This window comes from Chroicocephalus ridibundus, chromosome 1, assembly GCF_963924245.1.
Source record: "Chroicocephalus ridibundus chromosome 1, bChrRid1.1, whole genome shotgun sequence".
Classification (NCBI taxonomy): domain Eukaryota; kingdom Metazoa; phylum Chordata; class Aves; order Charadriiformes; family Laridae; genus Chroicocephalus; species Chroicocephalus ridibundus.
In genome coordinates, this window is record NC_086284.1 from 196,261,053 (window position 1) to 196,287,745 (window position 26,693).

Below are 26,693 nucleotides of genomic sequence, written 5' to 3' on the forward strand. Positions count from 1 at the left end.
GCTGAATAATTTCAGAAAAATACAACTCTCTTGGTTTTGTTGGTACCTTACTGTTACCCTCCCCTCTGTGTTTACAGCACAGACTTTAGATAACGAGTGTACGGTGTGAAGTGCATTTTGTGAGCAGTGAGTTTCTGACTGTGATTTCTGTATATGGCAGGATATCTTTTAGATATACCAAGACTTGTTTCCCACACAGAGTATTTTCTCAAGTGCTGTCATTTATTTTTTTTTTAGCATCCAAAAGATGAGTATTTATTGTGGAAAGGAAAAAATCTTTTTTGATATTGAGGAATAACCTGATCTTACGAGTTTTTTATGTTCCTGCGTGTTTTCAATATCATGCTAGAAAATCTACGAAAATTGTGGAGATATGATTTAGCGACAGGCCCCAGTTTCTGCTTTCTGGCTATACAATAGAAACAGAAGAAAGTTGCCTTGCAGAAGTATGTGGGAAGTCATGGTTGTTCTTTAGCTTCCCCTTTAGTCAACAGAAATTGACGTTTTTTTTTCCTTATTCATTTATCTCCTGCTGTTGCTTGCAAGTACCATCAGCCGTACAGGCCTGTGAGTCAGCCACCTCTCTGCGTGAAGCTGAACAATAAATTCCATTTCTTCCTCCTCGCACTTTAAATATAACTTCATTCCTCTGTTCAACTAGGAACGAGGTCTGTTACTTATTCTCTTCTTACGTGATAACGTTACCGACTCCCTTTGGTGTGACAACAAAAATTCATTTACGTTCAGAAAAAAAGTGAAAGCGCAACATTTTTTTTCTAAGGGACTGAAAGAATAACGGCGGTATCACTGAAAAAAAATTAGGAAGAGGTCTTTGAGTAAACTATCTCTGCAGATAGCATCTCAGACCTCGTGACTCTTCAGGGAAATGTGTTCAGAGTTGGCCCGACTTTTCTCTATCTGATGGATGTACCAGGAGTTAGGGAGGCACAGAAGTGATTTTGCGAGAGTTGTTACTCAAGCCTTTATCGCTCCAAAACTAAGTTCTGAGTGTGATAAGCATATAAATGTTTGCAGGCTTTGAGATTTGAACGTATTTTCTGTCTTTGTATTGTATCTTCATATGGTAAATGTTCACCACCACCAGAGTAAGATCACCGCTAAGTGCAAAGGCCTGGTTTGCTGAGTGTATTCTCAGGAGCTCCATGTAAGAATGCTGAAAAACTAAGATAGACCAAGCCACTGGATACATCCAGAGAATGGTAGTAAGGTGCACACTTTTTGCATTTACCCACGGCATTAAATATTTGCAGAAATGCGGAGGCGTTGCTGTAAGAGATTCTGTCTTAAATGGCTTTTTAGGTTCTTTAGAAAACATAAGGAAAGGCAAGGGGGTTTATCTCTAATTTCTCATGTTTTGCATTAGGCTAAGAAGGAACAATAGATGTTCCTTGGCCAGAACCTCTAACTTTATTGCAAAATTTCCTTGTAACACTGTTAAATCCCTGATCTTTCTGCTGGCAAAACCAGGTCTCTAGCCCAGACTTTGCATTGGTGTTGGCTGATTTGTAATTGCCTTGGTATTCACAGGTCTGGCCTTTATTTCACCCTAAAACTGTGCACACCCACTGTCCTTTCCTGCACGGCAGAACTGTGACTCATGCGCAGGTTGTACATACGTACGTTATTCGGAGACACTCCTACCGGAAAAAGTTTATATACATATGGTTTGGCATCCATGGATTGTGTTGGCATTTAAGCATCAGCAAAATGAATGGGGTAGGTTGGATTTGGTCCCCTGCATCTTGAGGGAGGTGGACGTGACGCTGGGTCAGAGTCTGAGTGCTGGCAAGGGGGGCCGAGCCCTTTTCTGGCAGAGGTGACCTGAGCATCCTTAACTTCAGCCAGACTTCACTGAAACCCTGCCACAACGGGGTGCTCTTCCCCAAAAAGCTGTTGGTGATAAGCGTTGATAAAGAGGTAGCTAACAGTAGATACAAGCATCCCAGACCTGTCCCTATCCGAACAGAAAGCTGGGAGAGAGAATTTATTCTGTCTTATGGTTAGCTACATATTTTTAGGACATGTTTTAGTTTTATTTTATCTAGCAATAAAATAAAAAATCGAACGTCAGTATTCATGATTAAGCGCGCTCAGAAATGCAAGAGAGTGATCTTTAACCTTTAACCCTCTAACCCTTGAAGGGATAGATTTATAAACTTGCATAAGGGCTTAAAGTGCAGATAACCATCTAATAATATTTTCAAAAGCAACAACTCTGCTTCAGTGCTATCAGTCTTACGCCCAAAGATAGCTAGGTGCCTGACTGCACTGAAATCACCAATAAACCGGAATTAAATATTTGAATAATTTTACAGATATGAGCCCTCAGTCCTACGAAGCCAAATGGGTTCAACTGCTTTTAACCGCGTCAGAAAGTGCCCGTTCGCATCTTTAGGCAATGATGGGACTTGGAAATTTGGCCACAGGGGCACGAGCCCTCTTACTTCACATTAACTTTAAATAAAATAAACCCTGAGGCATGGAATTCAGTTCCAGGTACATGCATGGGCTTGAAATGAAGCCCGTAGCCCACAGGTCTAATCAATTTGACAACATTTATCTCAAAAATCAGTATTAAAACTCAGCCTAATACTGGATTATTCCCACACCCCTGCTCAACCTTTTTTCCTAGCTATGGAACATAAGGAGTTATTCTGTAGGCAGCACTGAGTTTAGCTTTTTCTAAAATTCTTAATTTTGTTACTAAATGTATATGCTTCATAGAATTGCTATACTAGTCCAGTTGTTTAATAAGCTGTGAATTTTTTAGAAACATTTATTGTTCAGAATTCATTTGTGACATGGCATAGAACCTAGATTTTAATATATATCAGGACTTTATATTTTTCTTACAGTCTTTAAACACTAATATTACTACCAACTTAGTAATTAGGAAATATACATTCTGATTATTTTGTTAGTGATCTGAAAAAAAACCCCAAACCCCAAACCTGTTCTGTGTTTGAGAATAGACTACATTTTATTCAAGTGGCAACCCATATTCATATTGTGATTTCCTGAAGCATTTCTCTCTCGATGCATAGGAAGCTGGATCATGTTTATCAGGAAAGAAACTTTGAAATAAAAATATCATTATTTTAACTGAGTAGTAAGAGGCTGGGAACAGCTGAGCTTTCTCTCCAGCTCTAAACAAATCCCACTCTACTTAGGTACAGCTTTCTTCCTCAAATTCCTTCTATTAAAGATCTTGGTTTAATTTGTGATTGTCCTGTTTCATCTGGGATAGAATTAATTTTCTCCCTAGTATCTGCTGTATTTTGGATTTAGTATGAGAATAATGTTGATAACACATATCATTTTAGTTGTTGCTAAGTAATGTTTACAGTAAGTCAAGCACTTCTTCAGCTTCCCACGGAAGCGGAGAGGGTCCATAGACCGGACAGGCTGGCCAAAGGAATATTCCATACCATAGACACCATGCTCAGTATATACATGGGGCTTGGCCGGGTCAGGGATCCACACTTGCTGTTTGGGGCAGGCTGGGCAGTCGATCACTGGGGGGGAGAACAATTTCTGTTGCAGCACTTTATTTTGTGTGTTCTTTTACCATTATTGTTATTTTTCTCTACTGTTACTGTTCTATTAAACTGTCTTTTTCTCACCCCATGAGGGCTTTTTTTCTCCTTTTTCTCCCCCTTCTCCCTACCCTACTTGGGGCGAGAGTGGGTGAATGGCTGCGTGGTCCTAGCTGTTGTCCGGGTTAAAACAACAATAATTTTTACACAGCAGTAATTCAAATAAAACCAAAGCGTAAGTCTGTTTCAGAATTTTTCCCCCAACAGTCCCCTCTCTTCTGCCACAGCCCATCATTCCTTCTGCCCCACAGAACATTTTCTCCATGGCTGGGGCTGAGGTCCAGCTGCCGAGAAGGACCAGAACTTGGGAAGGCTCCCGACGCAGGTGCCCACCACCCGCGTTCAGCGAGATGCAGCAAGAGTCAAGTGCTCTGCAAAAATAGCTCTGGCTGCTCAGGGCTTTCAGATTTAGCAGAAGCTTTGTACGACACAGGAGGAGGTTGGCAGGAGCTAGACTGCAAATCCTGGCATCATTCTCCTCCTGTCTGTCAGAAGTACATGTATATCCACGCACAGGCATCCCTTTGTCAGACAGCAGGAGTTGATAGCTGCTGACTCATGGCAATGGTTGCGCCTCCCCCATGATCCCCCTTTCTCAAGTATCAAATTTAACTGCAACATCAAGTAAAAATAACAACAGCAATGAAACACCCTGAGTTCTCAGTGCCCACACAAGTGCAGGTGGAAAGAAAGGTGAAAACCCAAAATCTTTGGTGGGCTGGAGTATTACACTGGCTTCTATTAAGTATTAGTATTGCCATCAAGTAGCATTGTAAAACAGAAACTACTTGCTTTCAAAGCTGCTTCTTCCATTAGGGGTTGTTTGGGGCTGTTTCATCGGCTTGAACACATGCTTTTTGCTCTTGCTGGCTTTTTTGCCCCAGTGACTGGGGGGAATTCTCTTGTCCGGCAGCTCAGAGCTCTTCCCAAATGACTCGCGATGCCCTGAAGAAACAAGTTCTTGAGTTGTCTTTGTCTCCCCTTTATTCTGCTGGATTCACTTTTCTGTGCGGTTCGGAGTAAAACCCTGGAGTGGGTGGTACCTTGGTAGGTGCCAGCCGTTTATTTCAAATTTGTTGTTCTTTCCCACTTTAGTCAAAGAAATGTGATACTTTCTACTGGTTTATCTGAGTTATTTTTTCCACCCTACCACTCTATTTTAAGTGTGTTCAGAACTATTTTTTGACTATACCAAAGCTTTTACCTCCGTATGTCTATAAAACCAAGTACAAATGCATAGCACGTATATAGTTGACTCTCAGATGCTGATATTTTTAATAACATTTAATTGGAAAGTTATTCTTCATGTGGTATATTTGAACAGATACAACAAAGAATCACTGAAAAGAATTCCTTGTGAATTAAGCCTCAGTTTGCTTCGTTTTTCCCACCTGAACACAGGATAAGAAAAAAGAAAAAAGAAAACATTTTAGTGGAGTGAAATGAGACACAGGACAAGAATAAAAGTAAAGGGGGGGCATCGCTGCAGGGCTGGGATGGCTCAGCTGTGCAGAGTCGAGGCTCCAAGAGGATGCTCTGGGTTAGCAGCCACTGTCCAAGGGGAAGATGCATCTAGAAACACATTAAAAGAGGCATTTCACACATGCATCATGTTGGACTGCACTCCCAAGCCTACAGGCTGAGGTAATTGGGCTGAAAAGACCTTTACCACGGCTTAAAAAAGAAGATGGATATAAGGCCAAATACAAAAAGCTGCCTGTTTAATTTTACCCTTTGTCCTGTGTTCTATTTTAGGCGAATAAATTGCGCTTTGTTTGGAATAAGCTGTTTCTGCGTCCTGACAGGTGCTCAGGAAAAGCCATGCCGGCCGGGTGAGCCCACTTGCTGCGCTCCAGGATGGGACGGGAACCCCAAACATGGGGCTGCGACACAGGCGGTGAGGGGTACCTCAGCAGCGTGGCAGGGGTCCACCATCTCACCCGTGGCCTGTCTGGGACAGCCGATAGATGCACCCTCTAGCATATCTACTGAAGGTGTTGGGCAACAGTTAGTAATGAGAAATTATTTCATCCTTTCCCATTGTAGAAGGGATGCTAAAGCCCTCACAGAGCATGTAGATATGGGCACAAGTCTGTCTGTCTGTCTGTCTGTCTATCTGTCTCTGTAATTGCATGTCCTTCCCCGACACCAAACATCAGCCAGACACTCGGGAGGGGCTCAGGTCTCAGAGACCATCTCATCTCTACCCATTGATGGGAACAACCTGCTGAGTAAAAGGCAAGAAAAGAAGGGAGTCATGCTGCAAGCCGGAGAACCAGCGCGGGAGAGGTCTTCTGTACATGCCTCAGCCTTGGGAAACCTTAGGTTGGAGCTCACTCAAGGATGAGACACAGGCCCATAGGAAACTTGCCTTTATTATTTCCAGGGCTCAGGGAGCTACTCGTTTCCTATTTAATTCAGACAGCTGTGCAGATTCAGAGACAAATGTGGCAACAGCAACAACAAAAATGTCTGTAGTTGTTCCAATAATTCTCTGGACTTTTTTCCTGTATTTATTTAAAATTTAATACTTAAATGGCAAGAGTCATGGCTTGACAAGATGAGGAAATTCAGGGTTTCCTTCTTTTGCACTTTGCAGTTCCCACATGGGGATAGGGATGTTTCTGACCTCCTTCTCTGCACTGCTATGGTACACGCATGCCCTTAACCATCATACTTCTGTATGTATACAGAAGGGATTCCTTCTATCCATCCCTATACATTTGATGGGGTTTTGACTGATTGTTGAGGTAAGATGTAGCTATTTAAGCTGTAGTCATGCTGAACAATTTTAACAGCCTCTTTGAGGAGCACACAAGGGTGCTGTGATATTGCTCCTGCCCTGCTTTGGTCACTCACACCATCTCACGGTGCTCAGCCAGGATCAAGAACTGTCAGTCCCCGGGTTCCACTTGTGGGTGTCATGTTCAGGGAATAGCAAAGACTGAGCAGTTCGGGTTAAGTTTTAGGGAGCTTTATGCCCAAATCATAGAATCACAGAACCACTTAGTTTGGAAATGACCCTTAAGATCATCAAGTGCAACCATAAACCTAATATTACCAAGCTCACCACTAAACCAGGTAGATGTCTCTAGGACATCTGCAAGTCTTTTAAATACCCCCAGGGATGGTGACTCAACCACTTCCCTGGGTAGCCTGTTACAATGCTTCACAACCTTTCCGTGAAGAAATTTTTCCTAATATCCAATCTAAACCTCCCCTGGTGCAACTTGAGGCCATTTCCTCTTGTCCTGTCGCTTGTTACTTGGGAGAAGAGACTGACCCCCACCTCGCTACAACCTCCTTTCAGGTAGTTGTAGAGAGTGATAAGGTCTCCCCTCAGCCTCCTTTTCTTCAGGCTAAACAACCCCAGTTCCCTCAGCCACTCCTCACAGGACTTGTGCTCTAGACCCTTCACCACTTTTGTTTCTCTTCTTTGGATCTGCTCCAGCACCTCAATGTCTTTCTTGTAGTGAGGGCCCCAAAACTGAACACAGTATTTGAGGTGTAGCTTCACCAGTGCTGAGTACAGGGGGTGATCACTTCCCTAGTCCTGCTGGCCACACCATTTCTGATACAAGCCAGGATGCTATTGGCTTTCTTGGCCACCTGGGCACACTGCTGGCTCATATTCAGCTGGCTGTCAACCAACACTCCCAGGTCCTTTTCTGCCAGGCAGCTCTCCAGCCACACTTCCCCAAGCCTGTAGCGCTGCATGGGGTTGTTGTGATCCAGGTGCAGGACCCGGCACTTGGCCTTGTTGAACTTCATACCATTGGCCTAAGACCATCGATCCAGCCTGTCCAGATCCCTCTGTAGAGCCTTCCTACCCTCAAGCAGATCAACACTGCTGCCCAACTTGGTGTCACCTGCAAACTCACTGAGGGTGCACTTTATCCCCTCGTCCAGATCATTGATAAAGATATTAAACAGAACTGGCCCCAATATTGAGCCCCGGGGAACACCACTTGTGACCGACCGCCAACTGGATTTAACTCCATTCAACACAACCCTTTGGGCCCCACCATCCGGCCAGTTCTTTAAAATAGCTCTTCCTGAACTATTTTGTTTGCTCAGTTTTGCGAGCATCCCTGCTCCTCCCTGCGCCACAGTGACCAAGCTGTCCCTGCTGTTAATGCCTGTCACTGCTGAGTCCAGAGCCTGTAACTCTCAAAACACAACTTAATTCTTCTCAAACACCAGTCTGGTCATTCCCTTATCAGGCCATAAAAGTAGGCAATATAAAATTATTACAGCAAGAGCCAAGCTGCTTACAAGTAATACGGCTAACTTTTAAATAAATTTATTTACTTATTTTCCAATGACCTGACGAGTGTTTGGGTAAAATTCTGCCCTTATCTTCAGATGCCCTCAGTTTCTCATTAGTTAAAAGCCCACTCATTAGGAAGAGCACATTCCTGGGACAAACACATTAGCTGTTGTAAATTGTTCCGCCAAAGTTTTCTGCTGTTCACTGATTTTATAGAGGTAAGTGCCATGTTATTTACTCAATTAATAATCAGTAAAGACAAAGTTTTCACTTCTGCTTATAGTCTACCAGTTAGGAAGGCTTTCGGTGTTATTTTCTGTAGCGTGTCAGTTCTGGACTATATTTTATTTCTTTTTTTTTTCTGTCAAATAGCCATTTGGTGCTTTACACCCAGCAATTTTAAATTAGAAAGTTGACCTTGAAACACTGTGAATAAAATTCACATTTGAAAAACAAAAGCAATGTTTTGATGTTAAAGGTATTTCGGTATTTGATTAATTAATTCAATACTTAAATGCACTGGGCTGTGCATGCAACACTACTCACCTAGAAAGCAGCTGATCATATGTTGGTCATGTATTTGATCCGATATGAAAAATAAAAGAATACTTCTTTCATTAGAAGGAAAACTTTCAGGGTAATCGTTTCAAGACAACTCACAGTAAGGCAGCCCATCACCTACAAACAGTGTGTTTTAAAATAATCTCAAGAGGAGCCCAAAAGGGGATGCAGTTAGTTGTTTGACAGTGAGTTCTCTTTATTAATGATTTGTGTTCATATATTGTGCTGGGCATTCGTAGAGCTAGAGATATTTATAATTCATTTATTTGAGACAATGTACGTTGCAGACAATCTGTGTATTGGCATGCAAATAAAGTCTGAAGTTAATTTCACCTCAAATGCTGTATGCATATTTTCCAAATTGTCCTGAGTTTCTGTTCGGCAAAGTGTAATATTTCCTTTTGTGTTATCCAAAGAATAGGAATTATTTACTGCAAGCAGAGATTTACAGTGGAAATACACAACTGTTTTAAGCATTTGCCAACATATTAGTTTTTTTAGCTGACTAAAGGACACATTTTTCCTCTCACAAGATTATAAATGCTTAATAACTCCATTAGTTCAACTGGAATATTTCCAGATTTACACCCCTCAATTAATTTCAATTGAATTTTCTTGAATTACACCATCTGAAAGCAGAATTTATCTTTGAGAGAGCTGAAGTTAATTTAGCTTACAGCATTTTCTCAGGAATAAGCCAAGGCCTGATTGTAGGAATTCTCCGTGTTATCAATTCAACTTAATTTTCTCTTTTATAAGTGCCTCTAATACCAATAAACCTTTCAGAAAATGAATGTGTGAATTAAGCAGATGGTGTGAAAGAAGCTAAACAATTTTAAATGCTTCACAACAATGTAAACTCCTGTATTATTTATTGTACAGTATTACTCATTCATACATTCTTATAAGCTATTAAAATTACGTGCTAGAAGGAAGGATGTATTCTGTTAGTGCCAATTAATGTTTGTGATCTTCATTTAAAAGTATCTTGTAATAAACTGAAAGGAAAATCTATAAAACAGTAAGAACTTCTTTTCAGAATACTGTTGGTAGGCACTTCTATTTTCCCCCATCAAGGGCCAGAGCCAGAAGAACAGTGTACTAAACGTTGCTGAGGACATTAGTCTTAATTATTTGGGGAATTAAGGCTTTAAGAGCTCTGACAATCAATATGGCTCCTTTAAGAAGGCAAAAAAATACAATTTATTTTTTCCCCTTTATTCTTTGTGTATGAAGAAGAAATAGATATTATAGTTGCATATAAATGTTTATGCCTTTAACATAAACTTTACAACTTTAAATAGGAAAAGTATTTTTTCTAAAATATGTTTGTCTCTGTTTTATAATGTAATAGAAACAGACAGAATGGAATTGAAAATAACAATACATCAAGCTTTTCCATAAAAAAATTAGATCAGTGCTTCATATATTAGATGCAATCTAAATTCACGTATTAGGTATGTAAAATGGTATAATACTTTATATTTTATATAGTTTCATCCACTCAAAAAATACTTCTTTTACTTTACAGCAATTGAAAAATTGTTTGTGGCACATATTTTTTTAATCTCCCTCTACCGCACAGACAGAATTAAACCATATTACTTTGTCTTTCCCTGGTATTCAAAGTGTCACCAATAATCTGAAGTGATTCAAAATGACAGGACAGTCTTTTAACTAAAACAGTACCGGGAACCGTGACCTGTATCTTAATTTTCTCCCTGTCACTGATTTGCTAGTAAATGACTGAAAAGTTCCAGTATCCCAACAGGGAATGTTTTTCCATCCAGCAGGAAGTTAAGAAATAATATTTGAAAAATATTTGAGGTCCCTGTGCTAAAGGCTGTGGGGCAGTGAGGTAGATGAGCCAGGAGGGATGGTGTCCTGGTTCCGGTGGGGATAGGGTTAATTTTCCCTGGTATTCCATGCCATGTGAGCCACGCCCACCCTGAGCTGCCGGGGGAGGGGGCAGGAAGTTGCTGCTTAAAAGCGGGCTGGGGCCTCCCGGGTCTGGCCGGTCGGCGAGCGGAGCGGCGGGGAGCGGTGGTTCCATAATCGCGTTTGTATATTCCCCTATCCGTGTTGTTATTGTTGTTGTTTGCCTGTTCCCTTTGCTGTTCTGTTAAACTGCCTTTGTCCCAACCCAAGAGTCTTGCCTTTTCTTACGATCCTTCCTGTATTAGGAAGGCACGTGCGAGCGGCACGTGGTTCTTTGTTGCCATCTGAGGCTAAACCACGACAGATGGAAATACCCGGCCGGGGAAGTCTCCACGCGCGTGTCCCTGCTTGTGTGTGAGCACGAAGCAAGGAGAAGCTCACCCCAGGGCCCAAGTCTTAATTTCATGGGCAAAAGAGCACTTTTGATGGCAAAGCCTAGCGGAATGGGTGCAGTTGGCTGCAGGCTACACTGAGGGTCTGGCGTTGGTACCAGGGAGCTGGGATAGCCCAACCTTTCTGCCCTTCGCTAACCTGCGCCATCATTTCTCACTTTTAAACACAGCTACAAGGTCTGTCATTCTGCAAATGAAAAGTCAAACTGGAAATGAAAAGTTGCGAGTCTCCTGGCTTTACTGAGGTTTATACCGGGGTGGAAGTAGTTTAAGGAGGGATTTGTACCTCTATGAAACCAGTCCTACGGGCAAGGCAGGCGTGAAATGGCATCGTCACTTCTAGCACCGAGTAGCCCTCTGTCTTGCTGGTACTAATGCGATGACTTGGCGTAGGAAACAAGGTGTGTAAAGATGCGAGAGTCTGGCCTCTAATGGCTACCTGACAAAGACGTACAGGTAGACCAGGATAGAGCAGGACACATGAAGTACTAAAATGTTTATTTTTAACAGAAGAGAAGAATTATGGCTTCCATGGGAAGAATATCTTTTCGATACTAATTCTTTTTTCTTTCATTCCCATGCTTCCTTGCAGTCTTTTCGCTCAATTTAAGGCATGACACGAGCTGCACATAGCAGAAACAATAAAGCTAAACAGGAAATGCCTAAGCAGATCTCTGGCCCAAATATGACTTACTGTAAAACTGTGATATGCACACAAGAATGTCCTCTGGCATTTTCCACTTGCTTTACAGTGAATAATCCACAGTTTACAAAAATGTCAGCCGTGGTAACATAGGCCTGAATCCCCATCTCTGATTTTCTTTTCACAGATTTTGCACAAAAATAAAGGCATGCTACTTCGTGCCTTGCAACTTGGTATCTCTGTTCAACTATTAGAAGTGAACTGTAATATGAATTGCAAAGGAAAAAGTCAATCGTATGTCCGTTTTTATACTTTATTGATCTGTAAGGAAGAATGCAAACAGTTTAGTGTTACTCTTCTGTTCCCCTTTTAACTTGGCATCTACTCTGAGAAGTATAGCTGGAGAATTAGGAAGACATGTGAGTCAAGAGACTGAAAACTGGTAGTTGTGAGGATACAGTGAATACTTAATCTCTATCATCTAATGCAGTTTTACATTTTAGGACCATAGAAATATTCAGGATAAATGGGCAGTCTGTGTCCCTCTTACCAATGCAAGCCATTTTTCACCAAAACCAGGAAAAGCAAGACTTTTTACATGACTTTGAAGCAGAAGAATAACAGCAGAGAGGGAGCAAGACAGAGAGAGGATGGACAAATTTGGTCTTTCCCTTGTTTGCTAAGAACGCAAAGAAATATATATACGTGTGTAGATAAACGCATGGTATCTTGTAACTGCATACTGTGTGCACATAAATCATACCTCATGGAGAATAATGGATCGATGCACAAGATTTTTCAAGTTATTTGCAAGGTACTTTTAAATGTGATTGCATGGTGGATAAATGTTTAAATACAGTTGAAACATCCATATTTCTCAGCCACAATGATAATTTCTACCCTAAATGTGGTCAGCCTATGTTCAAAAAAGGACGTTTCTTTCAGCTGCCAATTTTGCACATTCCTCGGGGGAATGCAAACAATCCAGTTACGTTAATTTCCTTTTTAAGTGCCATCATATTTAATTTCTTTTCCAAGCAAAATGCTTCCCAACTGATATGAGAACTACTAGTTAAAATGAATGTGTGTTTACAATGAAAGAATGTAGAGCACTACATTCAGCAGTTGCAAGACAGGAGTGTTGCATGCGAGAGGCTGAAGCAAGCTTGGTAAAGTGTTGTAAATCTAGTTGAGGCCACAAAGCATGACTCTCTTCTGTTGGAAAAATCGCCTTTCCTCTATGATTTAACTGTACCTCTTTGCTATTCTGGATTTTAAATTATGTCAGTCAGATCCTGGTTAATGAGGGAATCTGAAGTGGCTGTTACTGTAGGAACTCCAGATTACTATTTTTTTTCAAAGTGCGTTTCTGAATTCTGAAATAATTATGGAGTTCCATGAATGATGTGCAGCCTAACTCCTACTTCACAGGTAAAACTGCATGTCTATAACCACATGTTCTTACTTTCCTACTGCGCGTGACATTGCATATATTTCAACAAACGGAGAGTGAATTTTTCCCTTCCCTGTCTGAACTATAGGAGTGAGATAAGCCCAACTTAGTCAGAGGATACGGGCTTCCAGGTGTTACAATTGTGATGTGATTTAGTTTTTTAAGAACATCTTTATGAGATTTCAGAATGACTGAAATGTCAACCAAGCCATCATTTTTAATCCTACTTGAAATTAGGTCTAAATCTACATACTCTCTCTGCTTCACTGCCACTTCTGCTTAAAATCTCTTTCCCCTTATGTCATACTTTGCCATTATAGCTCTGAAGAAATTACACAGATTTCTTCAAAATGGGTACAAAAATGACATAGATATCCTGTAAATTTCTCAACTGACAGGTAAAGAATGATAATGAAATGAAGTCTCCAGAACATCAACTGTTAACCAAAGTATACAGTGAAATATTTTTAAGTTTTATTAAAAGCTTATTTGATTGAAGAACGATTCTTCTTATCTTGTCACCCATTGACATTAAACTGCATAGGTTGTCAAAACACCTAAAATGTCCCACTCTTGAAAGATAAATCTGGATAGTGAATGTGTCCATGCAAATGAGCTGTTTATCCAGAAGAGGTTATAAATCTTGGGCATCAAGAGCAATTAAACTCAGCAGAATATGAAAGCGGAATGGTATAGCTAAATGTATAGGTTATACTTCCTTGAAAGTCAGTGCAAAGTCAGCATAGGGATGAATATAAAAAGGAGAGGATGCATTTGCTGGCTATTATGAAGTTGCACTGGCTACTATATGACCAACATATGAATCATAACCTGAAGTGCCAGCTGTAACATCATGTGTTACGGTGCAAAGAACACCGGGAAAATCAATAAAAACCAGCAGAGAAGCAGAACTGGCCGTCTAGAGAACACCATTGGGCTGTATTGGAACACGTGGTGTGCAAATGGGTTTCTTTAGGGTGAGAGTCTATATTTTTACAAATTTTAAGCTGTTTATTTTGTAATCAAAGTGTGCAATTAAGTTGTCTAGTTCAGCTGTTATCAACTGGTTTGGAATGGAAATAGAGTGTAATTCTGACCAATAAACACAGTGGAAATAAAGATCAGACTAAGTTAACACCATTTGCTTGGGAAAAGCAAGTGGATTCTTTTGTTTCTTTTTGCAAAAAATGATGAAAGGAATATGTGGAAATGAACTCGCTTTTTCTATTCAAGAACTGGCAGATTTCACCACGCTTTTCAAAGGATATATTGAAATACAGCCATAGCCCTCTCCATCCTAAACTGTATAGCAGAAGCTGATGCACATAGAAAACTACGTGTTATTTTGTGCAGTGACGGCACGATCCAAAGTTTCCTGACTACAATAAATATAACTCATCAACTTCAATGGATTTGTGATCAGGCCTCGCTTCTTTCACTTATGAAGAATTCATTTTTGTTTTTAGAATATAGAGCAGAAACACTGAAAACAGATTCTGCTCTGAAAAAAACACTGTAGTGCCTCAGAAAGCTATGTGCATCTTTGGGAAGTTAAATTAACCATGATAATATGACACTGAATCAGAAAAACAGGAGAATTTGAACCAAGATTTATAATGAGCTTCAAGGAGGAATCGTTAGTGTCTATGCTCATTAAAAAAACTGGGATTAAAGCAGTCCAATTAGTGTCCATGCATGAGACTAAAAAGGCCATAGTCCAAAGGTATAGCAGAGGAAATTGTAATAAAAGATGGTTTGTTCTTGTTTAGAGGTTATTTTGTGCATTTGTGAAACAACAGATACTTTCTTTTCCCCTCCTTCAGAACTATAGGCTTACCTGTTTCTTTGAAAACTTGTTTCACTTGGCTTCAGATGGCCTTTTAAAGAAAAAGTAAGCATCTGTAGTTAAATTCCCATGTGCAAATAACATCAGAATTAATTGCAGATTGATGCAACTGGATTGGAACTTTTTCAAAGGACACTTCTTTGAATTATCTCCTCTTTAAAGAATTGTGTCTGTCGGAATGTCTTCTGTGCGTAATAGAAAGCAGCAGGAAAAGTGAGATGTTTGGCAGTGAGATGTTTACCCACCTGAAAGGTAGGCAAGATATCGAGGCACTTATCACCTCTTTTTCTAGGTTAACAGAAACAGCTGGGTGACTAATTCCATATGGCTTTAAATAAGGAATTTATCATAGCTTTGGGAAGTGCCCAGTATTCACTGAAGGACCCTGAATGACTGTCCTTGACCAGACCCCTAACTTCTAAACAGCTTGAACAGGATTAGACAGATGCCTGCCCTTTTTTGTGGGATGCAGCTTGCAGGCGCAGACATCTACATATCTACAGTTGAGCAAGGTGTCCAGGCTTCTTCACAACTTCAATGAAGATTTGGTAAATCCAGTTAAAAGACCCTCAAGAATTGTTCAGTGTGTCCTGAGATAAATATTTTCATTTTGTCACTCATAGTGTTTTTTACATGGTCCTGAGTGACCTCTAGGTGATCCAGCTTGAGCAGGGGTTTGGACCAGATGGCCTCCAGAGGTCCCTGCCAACCTCAACCATTCTGTGATTCTGTGATTTAAAGCTTTGCCAGGGACAGGGACAAGAATTGGCCAGGAACTAAAAATATAACATAGAATTATCCCTCACTATTATTTCCTGGCCTATCTCTGTTATGATTGATTGTCTGCAATGTTATAATGCCTAAGGCTGTCAGGTCTAGACAAGAACTGTACTGTATTAGTCATTAATACCTGACAAAATGATCTAATTATATGTACATAATAACACAAGGCTGAACAATATCAGCATTCGGATTGTGGGAACAGGCAGCTGGGATCTTTTCCCAGACCTTTTCTTACACAGAAATTCACTAAAGGTCTTTTCTTTCTCTCCTGGTGGTCCTCCCATTTCATCTGAGCTATCACTTTTTGAGAAAATCTTTGTTTATATTATGGGCCTGTTTTCAGGTAGCGCGAAGCAATCCAGTCCAAGTCATGAAAAAGCACCTACAAATGTGCTAAGTCAGTTTGCTGCATCAAAGGAGGAGAGGACAGTACTGTGATGCATTCAGCAGTTTGTATAAAACAGGAAGGAAAAAGGCATTTTTTGTGGCCTTTTCTTCGTTTGTTTGGGTTTTTTTCCACCCTATGACATTACTTAGATGATTATGCAGGACTCTGCAGGAAAACAGAGAAAAAGATATCAGTTGAATGCATAAGACTTCCTTCCAGCGGATCAGTGGAGGGAAAATAACCTGGCATCCTTTTCCAACAGGCGCGCTCGTACGTAGTGCAGAGTGGGTGCCCGGGGTGCCGGCAGCCCTGCGGCTCTGGCAGCTCCCAGAGTATTAGTAGTCCCCGAGCCGGTGTGACTGTCAGGGAAAACAGCATGCCCTGAAATGAAAAATTAATACCAGTAAGCGCCCACTTCTACAGACTAGGTCCCTTTTTCAAAGATACAGCATGCTTTTCCATATGGTTCAGATCCACTTAATGTAATTGATTTTCTTTAACATATTGATGTTTAATTTACTTTCACTATAATAAGTAGCTTAAACCATTAAGTTATGAATAGTATCACCCCTCCAGCCTGCAGACTGATTGTCACTCTTACATCTATTCATTTAGAAAATGAAAATTAAACTCAGGGGTAGATAACAATACACTTTTTTTTCAGATATGATGAAAATTGCAGCCTTCCTGAGTTCTCTTGATTAATCTGTGTGAGTTAGAAGTGTCCGCCTTTTGTTTAAATTATTTTTGCTATTGAGACCATTAGCGTATACATATAGTAAGGAAGGCCTAAGCCCCACTGTGGTGATGTTCTAGGCAGGTCAGACCGACTGTAGCAGAACAGGCTTGGAAGCTGAAATTTCAAATGAGCAGCACATTCTTTTTTATAGTATGTTTTAAGCTAATTTTTTGTAGACATTAGGGAGCAAGTAAGTGTTAAGGAGAGCTCTGAATCAACTGTGGGAGGTGTCTGGGTGAGAAGAAAAGCAAAAAAAAAAAAAAAGCTGAGCATCAGAACACACTTCCGGATGGTGAAGTCTATTAAAAAGTCTTTCAAAGCATTTGAAATTAGACTTAATTTTTACGAGATCACAGTTTTGCACTTTTCTTTTTTTTGCACTGGATATAAGCAAACTAAAAGACAGCTCTTTGTCATCCTCTCTGACTCCAGAGTGGCTACTGCCCTTGTAACACGTCTTCTCTCATTTTTGTTTTCAAGGACACATCATAACAATTTTCCAGAAAAAAAAATAAACCATGGATGTTTGGGTCAAATGGTTAGCAGTGACAGCGCTGCTTACTATGGTTGATGCTCAGCTGCCGAAGCCGGCACGGGCCCCTCTGGTTCTCCACAAGCCTTTCATGGTTGTTTGGAACGCGCCGACCGAGCAGTGCAGGCTGCGGTACAAGGTGGACCTGGATCTCAGTGTTTTTGACATTGCATCCAACACCAATGAGACTTTGAGCGGATCCAATGTGACAATCTTCTATCACACTCATTTGGGATACTATCCCTACTACTCAGATAACGGAGATCCTGTCAATGGAGGGGTGCCCCAGAACGAAAGTCTTATCAAACACCTTAATAAAGCAAAGTCTGACATTGACTATTGCATACCCATGAAGAAATTTCAGGGACTTGCAGTCATTGACTGGGAAAACTGGAGGCCCCAGTGGGATAGGAACTGGGGCAATAAAAGCATTTATAGAAACAAATCTCTTGAGATGGTTAGGAGACGGCATCCTCAGTGGTCAGAGGACAAAATTAGGAAAGTGGCTAAAGAGGAATTTGAAAATGCTGGCAAGAGTTTTATGAACAACACTATCCTTCTGGCTGAGCACATGAGACCAAACGGTTTGTGGGGTTACTATCTTTACCCAGACTGCTACAATTATGATTACAAAGAACACCCCCAAACATACACGGGGAAATGCCCAGCCATTGAGTCTTCCCGCAACGACCTCCTGCTTTGGCTGTGGAAGGAAAGCACTGCTCTTTACCCTTCTATATACCTGGATTACATACTGAAGTCAAGTCCAAATGCACTAAAATTTGTTCATTACCGGGTTAAGGAGGCAATACGTGTTGCCTCAATTGCTAGAAAAGACTACGTTTTGCCTGTGTTTGTTTACTCCAGACCATTTTATGCCTATACTTTTCATGTTTTAACAGAGGTAAGCAGACAGACTTCTTTAGAAATTTAGAGATTAGAAGCAGCTTCTTAGAAAAGATACTTTCTAGAAGTTTTTCCTTGTATAAAAGCACTTATGTATTTGTTTTTCATATTTAAGGCAGCCTCTCTAAAAGGAAGTACTGTAGTCACAGTACAGAACTCTACACCTTTCAAGAGTTAACACTGCGGTGTTTTGGTCTGCTTCTGTAGGATAACATTGTATATTTGTAATGAGGGTAATTTAGAAAGAAAGTACAAAGAAATAATTTCCTTAAGGAAGTAATTCATTCTGGTATTTTAATTCTTCAGGACAGCTTGTGAAATGAACTTGACAAATTTTCGTGAAGTTTAAAACTAATTAGTGTAGTGGAAAGATAAACTTTCATGAGAAAAGAGCCTCAGGGCTTTTTTGTTTCTTTATCTGAATGTAAATTTATTCAGTATAGAAATAAACCAGTCAAGTAAACTAGTCTGGCCTGCAGTTCCTAAGTCCTGCATGATGAGGATTGGCCACCTCGCTTTTCAGAAGTACAACACCTTCAAATATTTTCATGGTCCAACACTTAGTGCTAACATTGTGGAGTCCTTTTAATAAAGAAACCAAATTTTCGAGTAACGGAGTGTTCCTTCAACCAATGGTGAAGGGCAATAAACATATAGTGGCCACAACATTGATGGTAAAAATATACGCGTACAAATCCCAGATTTTCTGGATACGTAATGATGATTGTGGCTCTGACTTTGTTTATGCACATAATGGAGAGGCACGGATGCTTATTCATTTCTCTTGTAGTTGTCCCAAGTGCCGAAAGTTTTGCTTTGATCACTATCAGCTCCACGAGAGGGGAGGAAATCTGGGGCAGGGAGCTCATGGAAACAACCCCTCCGTGGCTAAGGGCATCTGGGGGTGCTCTCTCCCTTTGCTTTATGGAGGGCTGCAGGAGAGCTCCCTGCTGGTGCTGCCAGAGACAAATTCTTGACTCAAACCAGAACAGCAAAAGGGAGAGAAAGGGCAAGGGAAGAGGCAAGAAAAAGAGAAAGCAAACCACAGGCTGCACGTGGCTCCAGCCTGGAGCTGGAGCTGGGGAGATGTGGTGGAGCCCCGACAGCCTGGGAAGTGTTTCAGGCTGCCCCCAGGAAGCAAATGGTACACAGAAGCAATCATGAATTCGGTATGCCTCGTTTTTAGCAACCAGGGACTTTTTGGAGCTGTTTTCTGTGTGATATGGAAACTACAGGTCCCAGTTGGCTCAGAAATCATGGACAAGTAAGCAAGGCTGGGTCCCACTGAAGATGAGGAGCCACTGGGGTTGGTACAGGCAGGATTTCACCCAGAACACCTTCACTGAAGAATTCACGCTGTGAAATAAATGAGCATTCCTCAAATGCAGGCTGTAATAATACATTTTTATAATATAAATTAGTCCCTTTATCGATATAAAAATACCACAAATGTTCCCGAAAGCTATGAAAACTAACATGCTGTTACCATTTATGCACGAGTTCAAAATCTGTGGTGGTATAAAGTTACAGTTTTACCTTAAGCTATTTTCTCAGACGTACAGTGGTGAGTTGGAGTGATATTCTTCTTAAGTTATACTCTGTAACTCACTGGCCTATTTTTCAATTGCACATAGCCATTTACTTTTGGATGCTTTAAAGATCATTTTACAACTCTGCAGCCAGGGAAGATCCCTGCATAGCCAGAGAAACATCTTTGGGTTATGCTCTACTACATATTTTCTAACAAGGACAGTCCCCAGCTCTGCAGGCAGCCATGGGGACAGGGCATGACGTGTCTCCAGACTATACACATCATCTGTGCGAACAGCTTGGAGCTGCCAGGAACTTGCAGGGTTGCACTTAAGAAAACTTTAAATAAGAATGATGAGGAAAAGAATGTTCTTGTTTTCCTTCATAGCCCTGAAGCCACCAAGATATTTGAGATATGGGTTTGTGCGTTCAGATTTTAGACTAGACTGGAGCTTCTCATTTGACCCATGACATGTCCCTAAGTGATGCTCACAAACCTACAAAGCAAAGCATGAAACCTCTGAACTCCAGCAACGATGTGCATGAATGTCACAAGAAAAGGAGATAGTGTAGTACAATGACATCCAGGCTAAATGGCCATAGAAAAATTGGAATAGCAGGCTAATAGACAAGGACTGGTCTAGGAGAACTGCCGCCCTGCTCCATCAAGCTGTGCAAGAGCTGTGACATTCTGGTCCGACAGAAATAACTGCTGGCATATTCAAGCCTTGTGTGTAAGCCTTTCTGTACACAGTAGGAAAAATACAGTAAATATCACAGTGGAAGAAAATAGAAAGAATGCTCCTGAGTCAGAGTCACTGAGGGAGAGACACAGGTCTAGAAGACCTTCAGAAAGACGAAAGACCCAAATTCCAAATGGATGCTGTAGCTATATGTGCTCTACCCTTCACCCTGACTGCACCTGGAAGTCAGGTGAGTTGTGCATAAGGTATCTGAGAAATTCATCCTGCTTTTTTTCTTGGAAACAATTTACAAATTCTGAATTGGGATCCCAATCATTACGAAAGGTTTCTGTATTTGCTAGAAATGCGTATAAGCGGTTTGCCATCTGTAGGGTGTTTAGAAACTATCTGCTTTGACAATTCACTGCTAAGTGTGTGGGAGAGGGAAGTTACACAGGAGCATCTGTGCTTCCTGACTAGACGGCTAAGTCATTAATAAAGCAGGATGACAATTAACAAATCATGAAAAATGGATAACAATTTTCTTGTTCACGTACAGATAGTCAGTCTTCTCTGATGACCAGATGTACAGAGACCATTCCCTGCAACCATGCCAGGCTTGCGCTACCATTCCTGAATACGGAAAAATCATGTCTGTAACTAAGACTCTCAAAAATGTAAAGGAAAGATTACATATGTACTTTTTTTTCTTTCCTCAACATGTAACTAGAACTAGTTTCCTCTCAAGCTCCAAAACTGAAACAGCTTAGCTCGCCTCCTATTTTTTTAGTGTCTAATGCAGTGACCTGGCTAATCAAAATATGGAGAAGCACTGAAAGGAACTAGAGCCTCCTCCTCTCTGCCAAATCATCTGTCTGCTTGGAGACAGCCCGGTATAATGTCGTGGATCTTTGGTTGTGGCACACTGCCCCCAAAAGCTTGAACGAGGATGAGCATCAGCAGGGAAGCTGCTTTGTTGACTTGTTTATCACTTGAAGAAATACCAGAGGCCCAAGTGGCAGCTGACCCACAAAGCTGCCTCTCTCACGAATGGAGGAGGGTCTGATACAAGGAATAAAATAGGCACCTAGACAAATGCCAAGATGCTCATATTTAAAATTATATCTAAAATTTCTTAGTCTTGCATGCTTTCTTCCATATGAGGTACTTCTTACACTCCCGTGGCAGAGCTGTGCCAGTGAGCCCCCACTAATGCCAAGCTGTGCCGCGTGAGGAGCAGTGCTGGGTTCATTCCCAAAACCAGGACTGCCGTGTCTGAGGCTGCTGGTGGAGCTTGTGTTCCTCACTCAGGGCTTCAGGGAGGCACCTCCCTAACTCTGCTCCCAATTTGCCATTGTGAGAGGCACTTACCTTTTCTCGAAATACCCAAATGGGGGCTGAAGGTTTTATTTTTGAACCCTGTCTGTGGTCGGGGACGGTGGTGGTGGTGCCTCCCACTCTGTGTAACCGTACGGTGGTCAGAGCACCCAAATCTGGCGCAGGAGCTCTTGGCTCACTTCTCTTCCCAGCCTGTTCGGGATGAATCCAGCACCTTGTGTTAGATAGCAGGAAAGATGTGGGGAATCACCAGACCTAAAAGAACAAGTGTACGAGAGAGCACAAATAAGGGAGGGTAAAACCTCCTGTTCATAGGTTATTCAGGGAAGAGCCCTTCTGTGCTGATGGCTTTCGAGGTACTGAACATGAGTCAGTCATTCAGTAAACGACGTAACTATGCCTAGAAATGACAGTCAGAAACCTTACTTCTTTCCTTGCAGGCAAGTTACCGAATTATTAAGCTGCATTCATCATAAACTGTATTCAGGTTCCCACTTGTTTCTCTTGCTCTCCTTTGAACCTTCATTGAATTGATGCAAAGAAATGGCATCAAAAGGCAACAGAAAGAGAAATGGCACCCTCTAAACACTGTCTGTAGCCTCATGGTGAAGGTAACCCCCACTGGAGGGTTAGCTGGAGATGATGTGTCTTTTAAGCATGGGGGAAGAGACAAAAATTCAGCCCGTGTCTTTCCAATTCTCTTTCCCCCTTGGGGAGGACTCGGCACTTGACCTTTGTTTTAAAGAATACAAAAAGAGGAAACGCAAGGTGGAAGGAGTGTTTAAATGAAGTCCCATACTTTTTTTTTTGCAGTGAGCTGCTGTTTTTGCCAGCATCCAACACCTGTGAAAGTGCTGCAAGAGTCCTTTAAGCATCTCTAGGGAATACAACTTCCAATCAAATGCCAGATTTTGGCCTTAGCCTGAGAGAAGTGCTGAGTTTCTCAGTGTTGTCAAGGTAGTGGTATGAGGTGTGTGGGGAAGTGGAAGTGTAGGTGCCTCGGGAACTTCAGTTGTGACATTATCAGTGCCATTGGACTTCACACACCCGGAGGCATTAGGTGAACTTTAAGGGTCATGCTCTTAGTTTTGATTATTTTATATCCGTATGCATTAGACATGAAGTGCTGAAATCGCTTTGTGGAGCTGAATCTAAATGATTTCTAAAAGTAACAAAAGAGAGATGTAGAATATGAGGGAAAAAAGGCTGGATTTACAGACTTCTGGTCACCCTAACTCCTAAAGCATATTACTTACGAAATCTTTATTTTAGAGTTTTCTCAGGCCTTAGTTCATCCAGCAATGCTAAATATCTATTGATTATTTATTTTGGCTGTCTGAAAAGGTTTCGTTAATTTGTTAATGAGATCTAAACTGTGTTAGTGCTAAATCACTCAACCATCATGTGCTTAATGTAGAATCACAGTCCATCCTTTGTATATGGGAAATCTTCATAAAATGCTTTGCAGATGAGGAAAGCCTGGGAACACTCATTACCAAGAGGTCAGGCTGTATTTCACATTCTCTTAACATTTGATATTTTTTTCTCTTACGTACTTCTTTTTTTTACAGATAGATTAATTCCCATAAGGAAAAAAACCCCACCGTTTCCCACATGGAGGTAACACCTGCAGCCCACAGCACTACGCTTTTATAAATCTAGCACTGAACTGTACACTTTTAAGAATAATGACATTCTCTAAAAGACTACTTAGATGATCAGCAGCAACATGAACTCCAGGGGAGACCAGTTACACTTTCTATCACTCTGAACCCTACAGTAAGAGCCAGTAGGCAAGCTCTACTCTTTTAGACTTCTGCAAGTTTTCCTGCACTGTTTTGTCCCACCTTTAGTTCAGGTTCAAAGTCACTGCTCGCTCTCGCTTCTCTGAAGCTGCCTTCAAGTCTTCAGCAGGTTCTCCCTTTCCCAAGGCATTTTTTGTGCCTTCTTTTCTGTCTCTCAGGCCATAAATGTTTCAGGAATCGGGACTCCTTAAGTATGCATTTGCAAATCAACAGGCCTGCTTACACAGTGAAATAAATTATTTAGTAGTAATTAACAATAATCATATGGTTCTTCCACTTTGTCTTTTTGCATTCGAAGGTGCCACCACTATACTGTGATAATTTAGCTGGTATTTTGGATTGCTCTCTCCTAAAAAGAGGTGAAAAGATTGTATCAAAACCATCACTAACTTTTTGAAGGAATTTGCTGTTTCTTCATCAAATCAAGAAATATTATGTCATTATGAAAACTGATCAGGAATTACTGTCTAATCAATGATTGTAGAGAGAAATGGTTTTAGATGTAACAGATCATGCCTTGAAATTTGGGAGTGGAAGGTCTTTCCTCCATATTTTCCAAGATTTATTCGCATTTCTCCAGACGCAATATCCACGATATCAGGGAATGGCTTTAGACACTCGCAAGGTACGTCGCCGTGTTGTTGGCAAGGCACCAGTGACCCCTGCTCCACACACAGCCTATGCTCCGGTAGAACTGTGTTACGGCTGTCACTACAACTTGACTGCTTATTGGTGCAGCTCTAAAAGTGGACATGGTTAAACCGGTATGCAAATGTGTGGGGGTTTTTCCCCCATTTGTCACTACGTAGCACTGGGAGAGGATCATTTTTCAGAGATATGTTTCCTGGAACAATGGCATTCATGCTGGATGAGCTGGAATGGCAGCTGGAAGAGCAGCTCTGTAACTGTATTGGCATGGCTAAAGCAGCACAAGTCAGGCACCTGCCTGAAGCCTATCAACTGCAATTAGACACTGTAAGGGTGATTCAATGATGTGCCATCATACTTACCTTCACGTGCCAAAAATGGTACCTGTGTAGGTACGGTAATCATTCAAAGACTGGTAGATAAAATAGCTCATTCGATTCTTACTCCACCAGTTTGATTGGAGGACCCCTTGCGAATAAACTGTAATGATTTCATTATTTAGTAATCACACTCACGAATGCAAACCTTTGGAGAAACACAGAAGAGCTTTCTAAACTAAATAGTGATGTTATTGTGAAGAATTTACCACAGGACCGATGTTTTCCCTGGGGGAAAAAGAAAGGTGATGCCTATACCATAGTCCTTTTATATTTTTGCATCTTTGGTTCCTGATGTCTGGTTTTGGCCTTTTTCAGACAGATCTGGTCAATACCATCGGTGAAAGTGCAGCTTTGGGAGCAGCTGGAGTTGTTCTCTGGGGCAGCATGCAATACGCCAGCTCAAAGGTGGGTCATATCGGTTAATTAGTATTAAGGAATCACGTCAATACCTCTTCTCTGCCACCACACCCTCTGTAGCACCTATCTATCTTTATTGATGTCATCAGCCAGCGACTGAGGATGATGTCTCATTACTCCTTTCAGGTCTCATTAGTTCTATACTTTCTTTAGGCTGAGAAGTCCTATTGCTTCAGAGTGCATTGCTTTGGGAAGGTCATTTGTAGCATCACGGAATAATGAGTCCAGGTTAGAAGAAAGACACATTTTGAAGAAATAACATACAAATATGAGCACAGCCTGTTTTACAGTGTTCTACATTGTAGCTATGGGGATTTGTACAGATCCACAGAGCAGGAATGGAGTCGGGGGTGGGGGGGTGTATTTTCTCTGGTCACTAGTGTTGAAATGGAAAATAATGTTACCACATGAAAAGGCCTAGTCCTCCCAGGTTCTTCAGGCTTACACAAATAGTCTAATGTTGTATGTTGCTACCAGGCACCCAAATAGACAATATAGTAAAAGTTAATATTTTGCCAATCCTACCTATGGAAGTAAACTCACTTAAACCAATAGATTACTCCAGTAGGTAAATCCAGCAAGATTTATCTCAACAGGTTACTTTAGCCAAGAACAGTTTTGTACTAGCATCTCCTTAGATACAAGAAATTTGGAGGTAATTCTAGCTACCGATAAACATGTCATGGTCTTTTATTATCTACAGGAGAGCTGTGCAACTGTGAAAAGGTACATTGACGGACCCTTAGGACATTATGTCATTAATGTGACCTCAGCAGCCAAGCTGTGTAGCAAAGTCCTGTGTAAGAAGAATGGAAGATGTATCCGCAAAAACAGTGACTCTTCTGATTATCTCCATTTGTCACCTGCTAATTTTAAGATCCGAGCCCGTCACTCCGAGAGGGGCCCCAGGTTCCAGGTGACTGGTGAACCCAGCCTGGAGAGTATTGAAGCCATGAGGCAGAGATTCATGTGCCAGTGTTACCAGGGCTGGACAGGAATATTTTGTGAATTGCCTGACCAAAGGCTAATGGAGCGCTGGGTTCACATTGTCTTCAGTAGATCAAGAAAACAAAAGTTTTATGTCTTCCTCTTAGGAGCCATGCAGCTTCTTCTGTTTTATACTGCACACTAAAGTCTTCTGAGGCAGCACAAGGAAATAAGAAATGGTGCCACTATGACTTCTGCTCCTTAGCAAGTTTTTATTATGAAGGGAAAAGGCATTGTTGATTAAATAGTTTCATTCTGTTTTCTTCGTTTCCCACTCCTGGGATTGCTTCAGACATTAAACATTTTGAAAGCAGCCCTCTCTTTTTTACCAGCTCCTTTACTCTTAACTCATGTTTTACTCATACATTCAACAGATAAAGCTTCTCCTGCAACAGTGGAAGATTTCCTTGAGTAAAGTTGAATAAACCTGTACAAGGATTCATCCACGTAGCAGCTTAAAAAAGGACACAGAGCCTCTTTGTTTTGCGGCTGGATGATTTAACAGATGGTGATGAGGAGAGTTTTCATGTGGACCAGGGATCCCAAACTGTTCACTGCAGCTCTTGCTGAAGTCAAATGACACTTTCCGTGAGCAGCAGCACTGTGCTCAGACCCACACCCACTGCAGCTCACTGATCCCACCGCTTCTGTGGGACAATGTGAAGGGTATAGAGTTATACATCAGTGCACGCTTCAAAAAAATGCATATTCATATTTCAAGGCCTAATTTTATTCACGTTATTTCTAGACGTATCAGTATTTCCAGTGGTAGTTTGTGCCATCAGTTTCAAAGGTACTCTTTGACCTAAAATCTCAGAAATTGCCAGTCAATGGGTC

The 26,693-nt window shown here is 41.2% G+C and overlaps 1 protein-coding gene across 1 annotated transcript; it reads left to right on the forward strand.

Annotated features, from left to right (window-relative positions):
- The first annotated feature begins 17,148 nt into the window (after positions 1-17,148).
- Positions 17,149-26,001, forward strand: LOC134510992 (hyaluronidase-1-like). Its single transcript, XM_063324257.1, has 3 exons — positions 17,149-18,066; positions 24,768-24,857; positions 25,573-26,001. The coding sequence occupies exons 1-3, from the start codon at positions 17,149-17,151 to the stop codon at positions 25,999-26,001; spliced, it is 1,437 nt and encodes a 478-aa protein (XP_063180327.1).
- Positions 26,002-26,693: the final 692 nt, after the last annotated feature.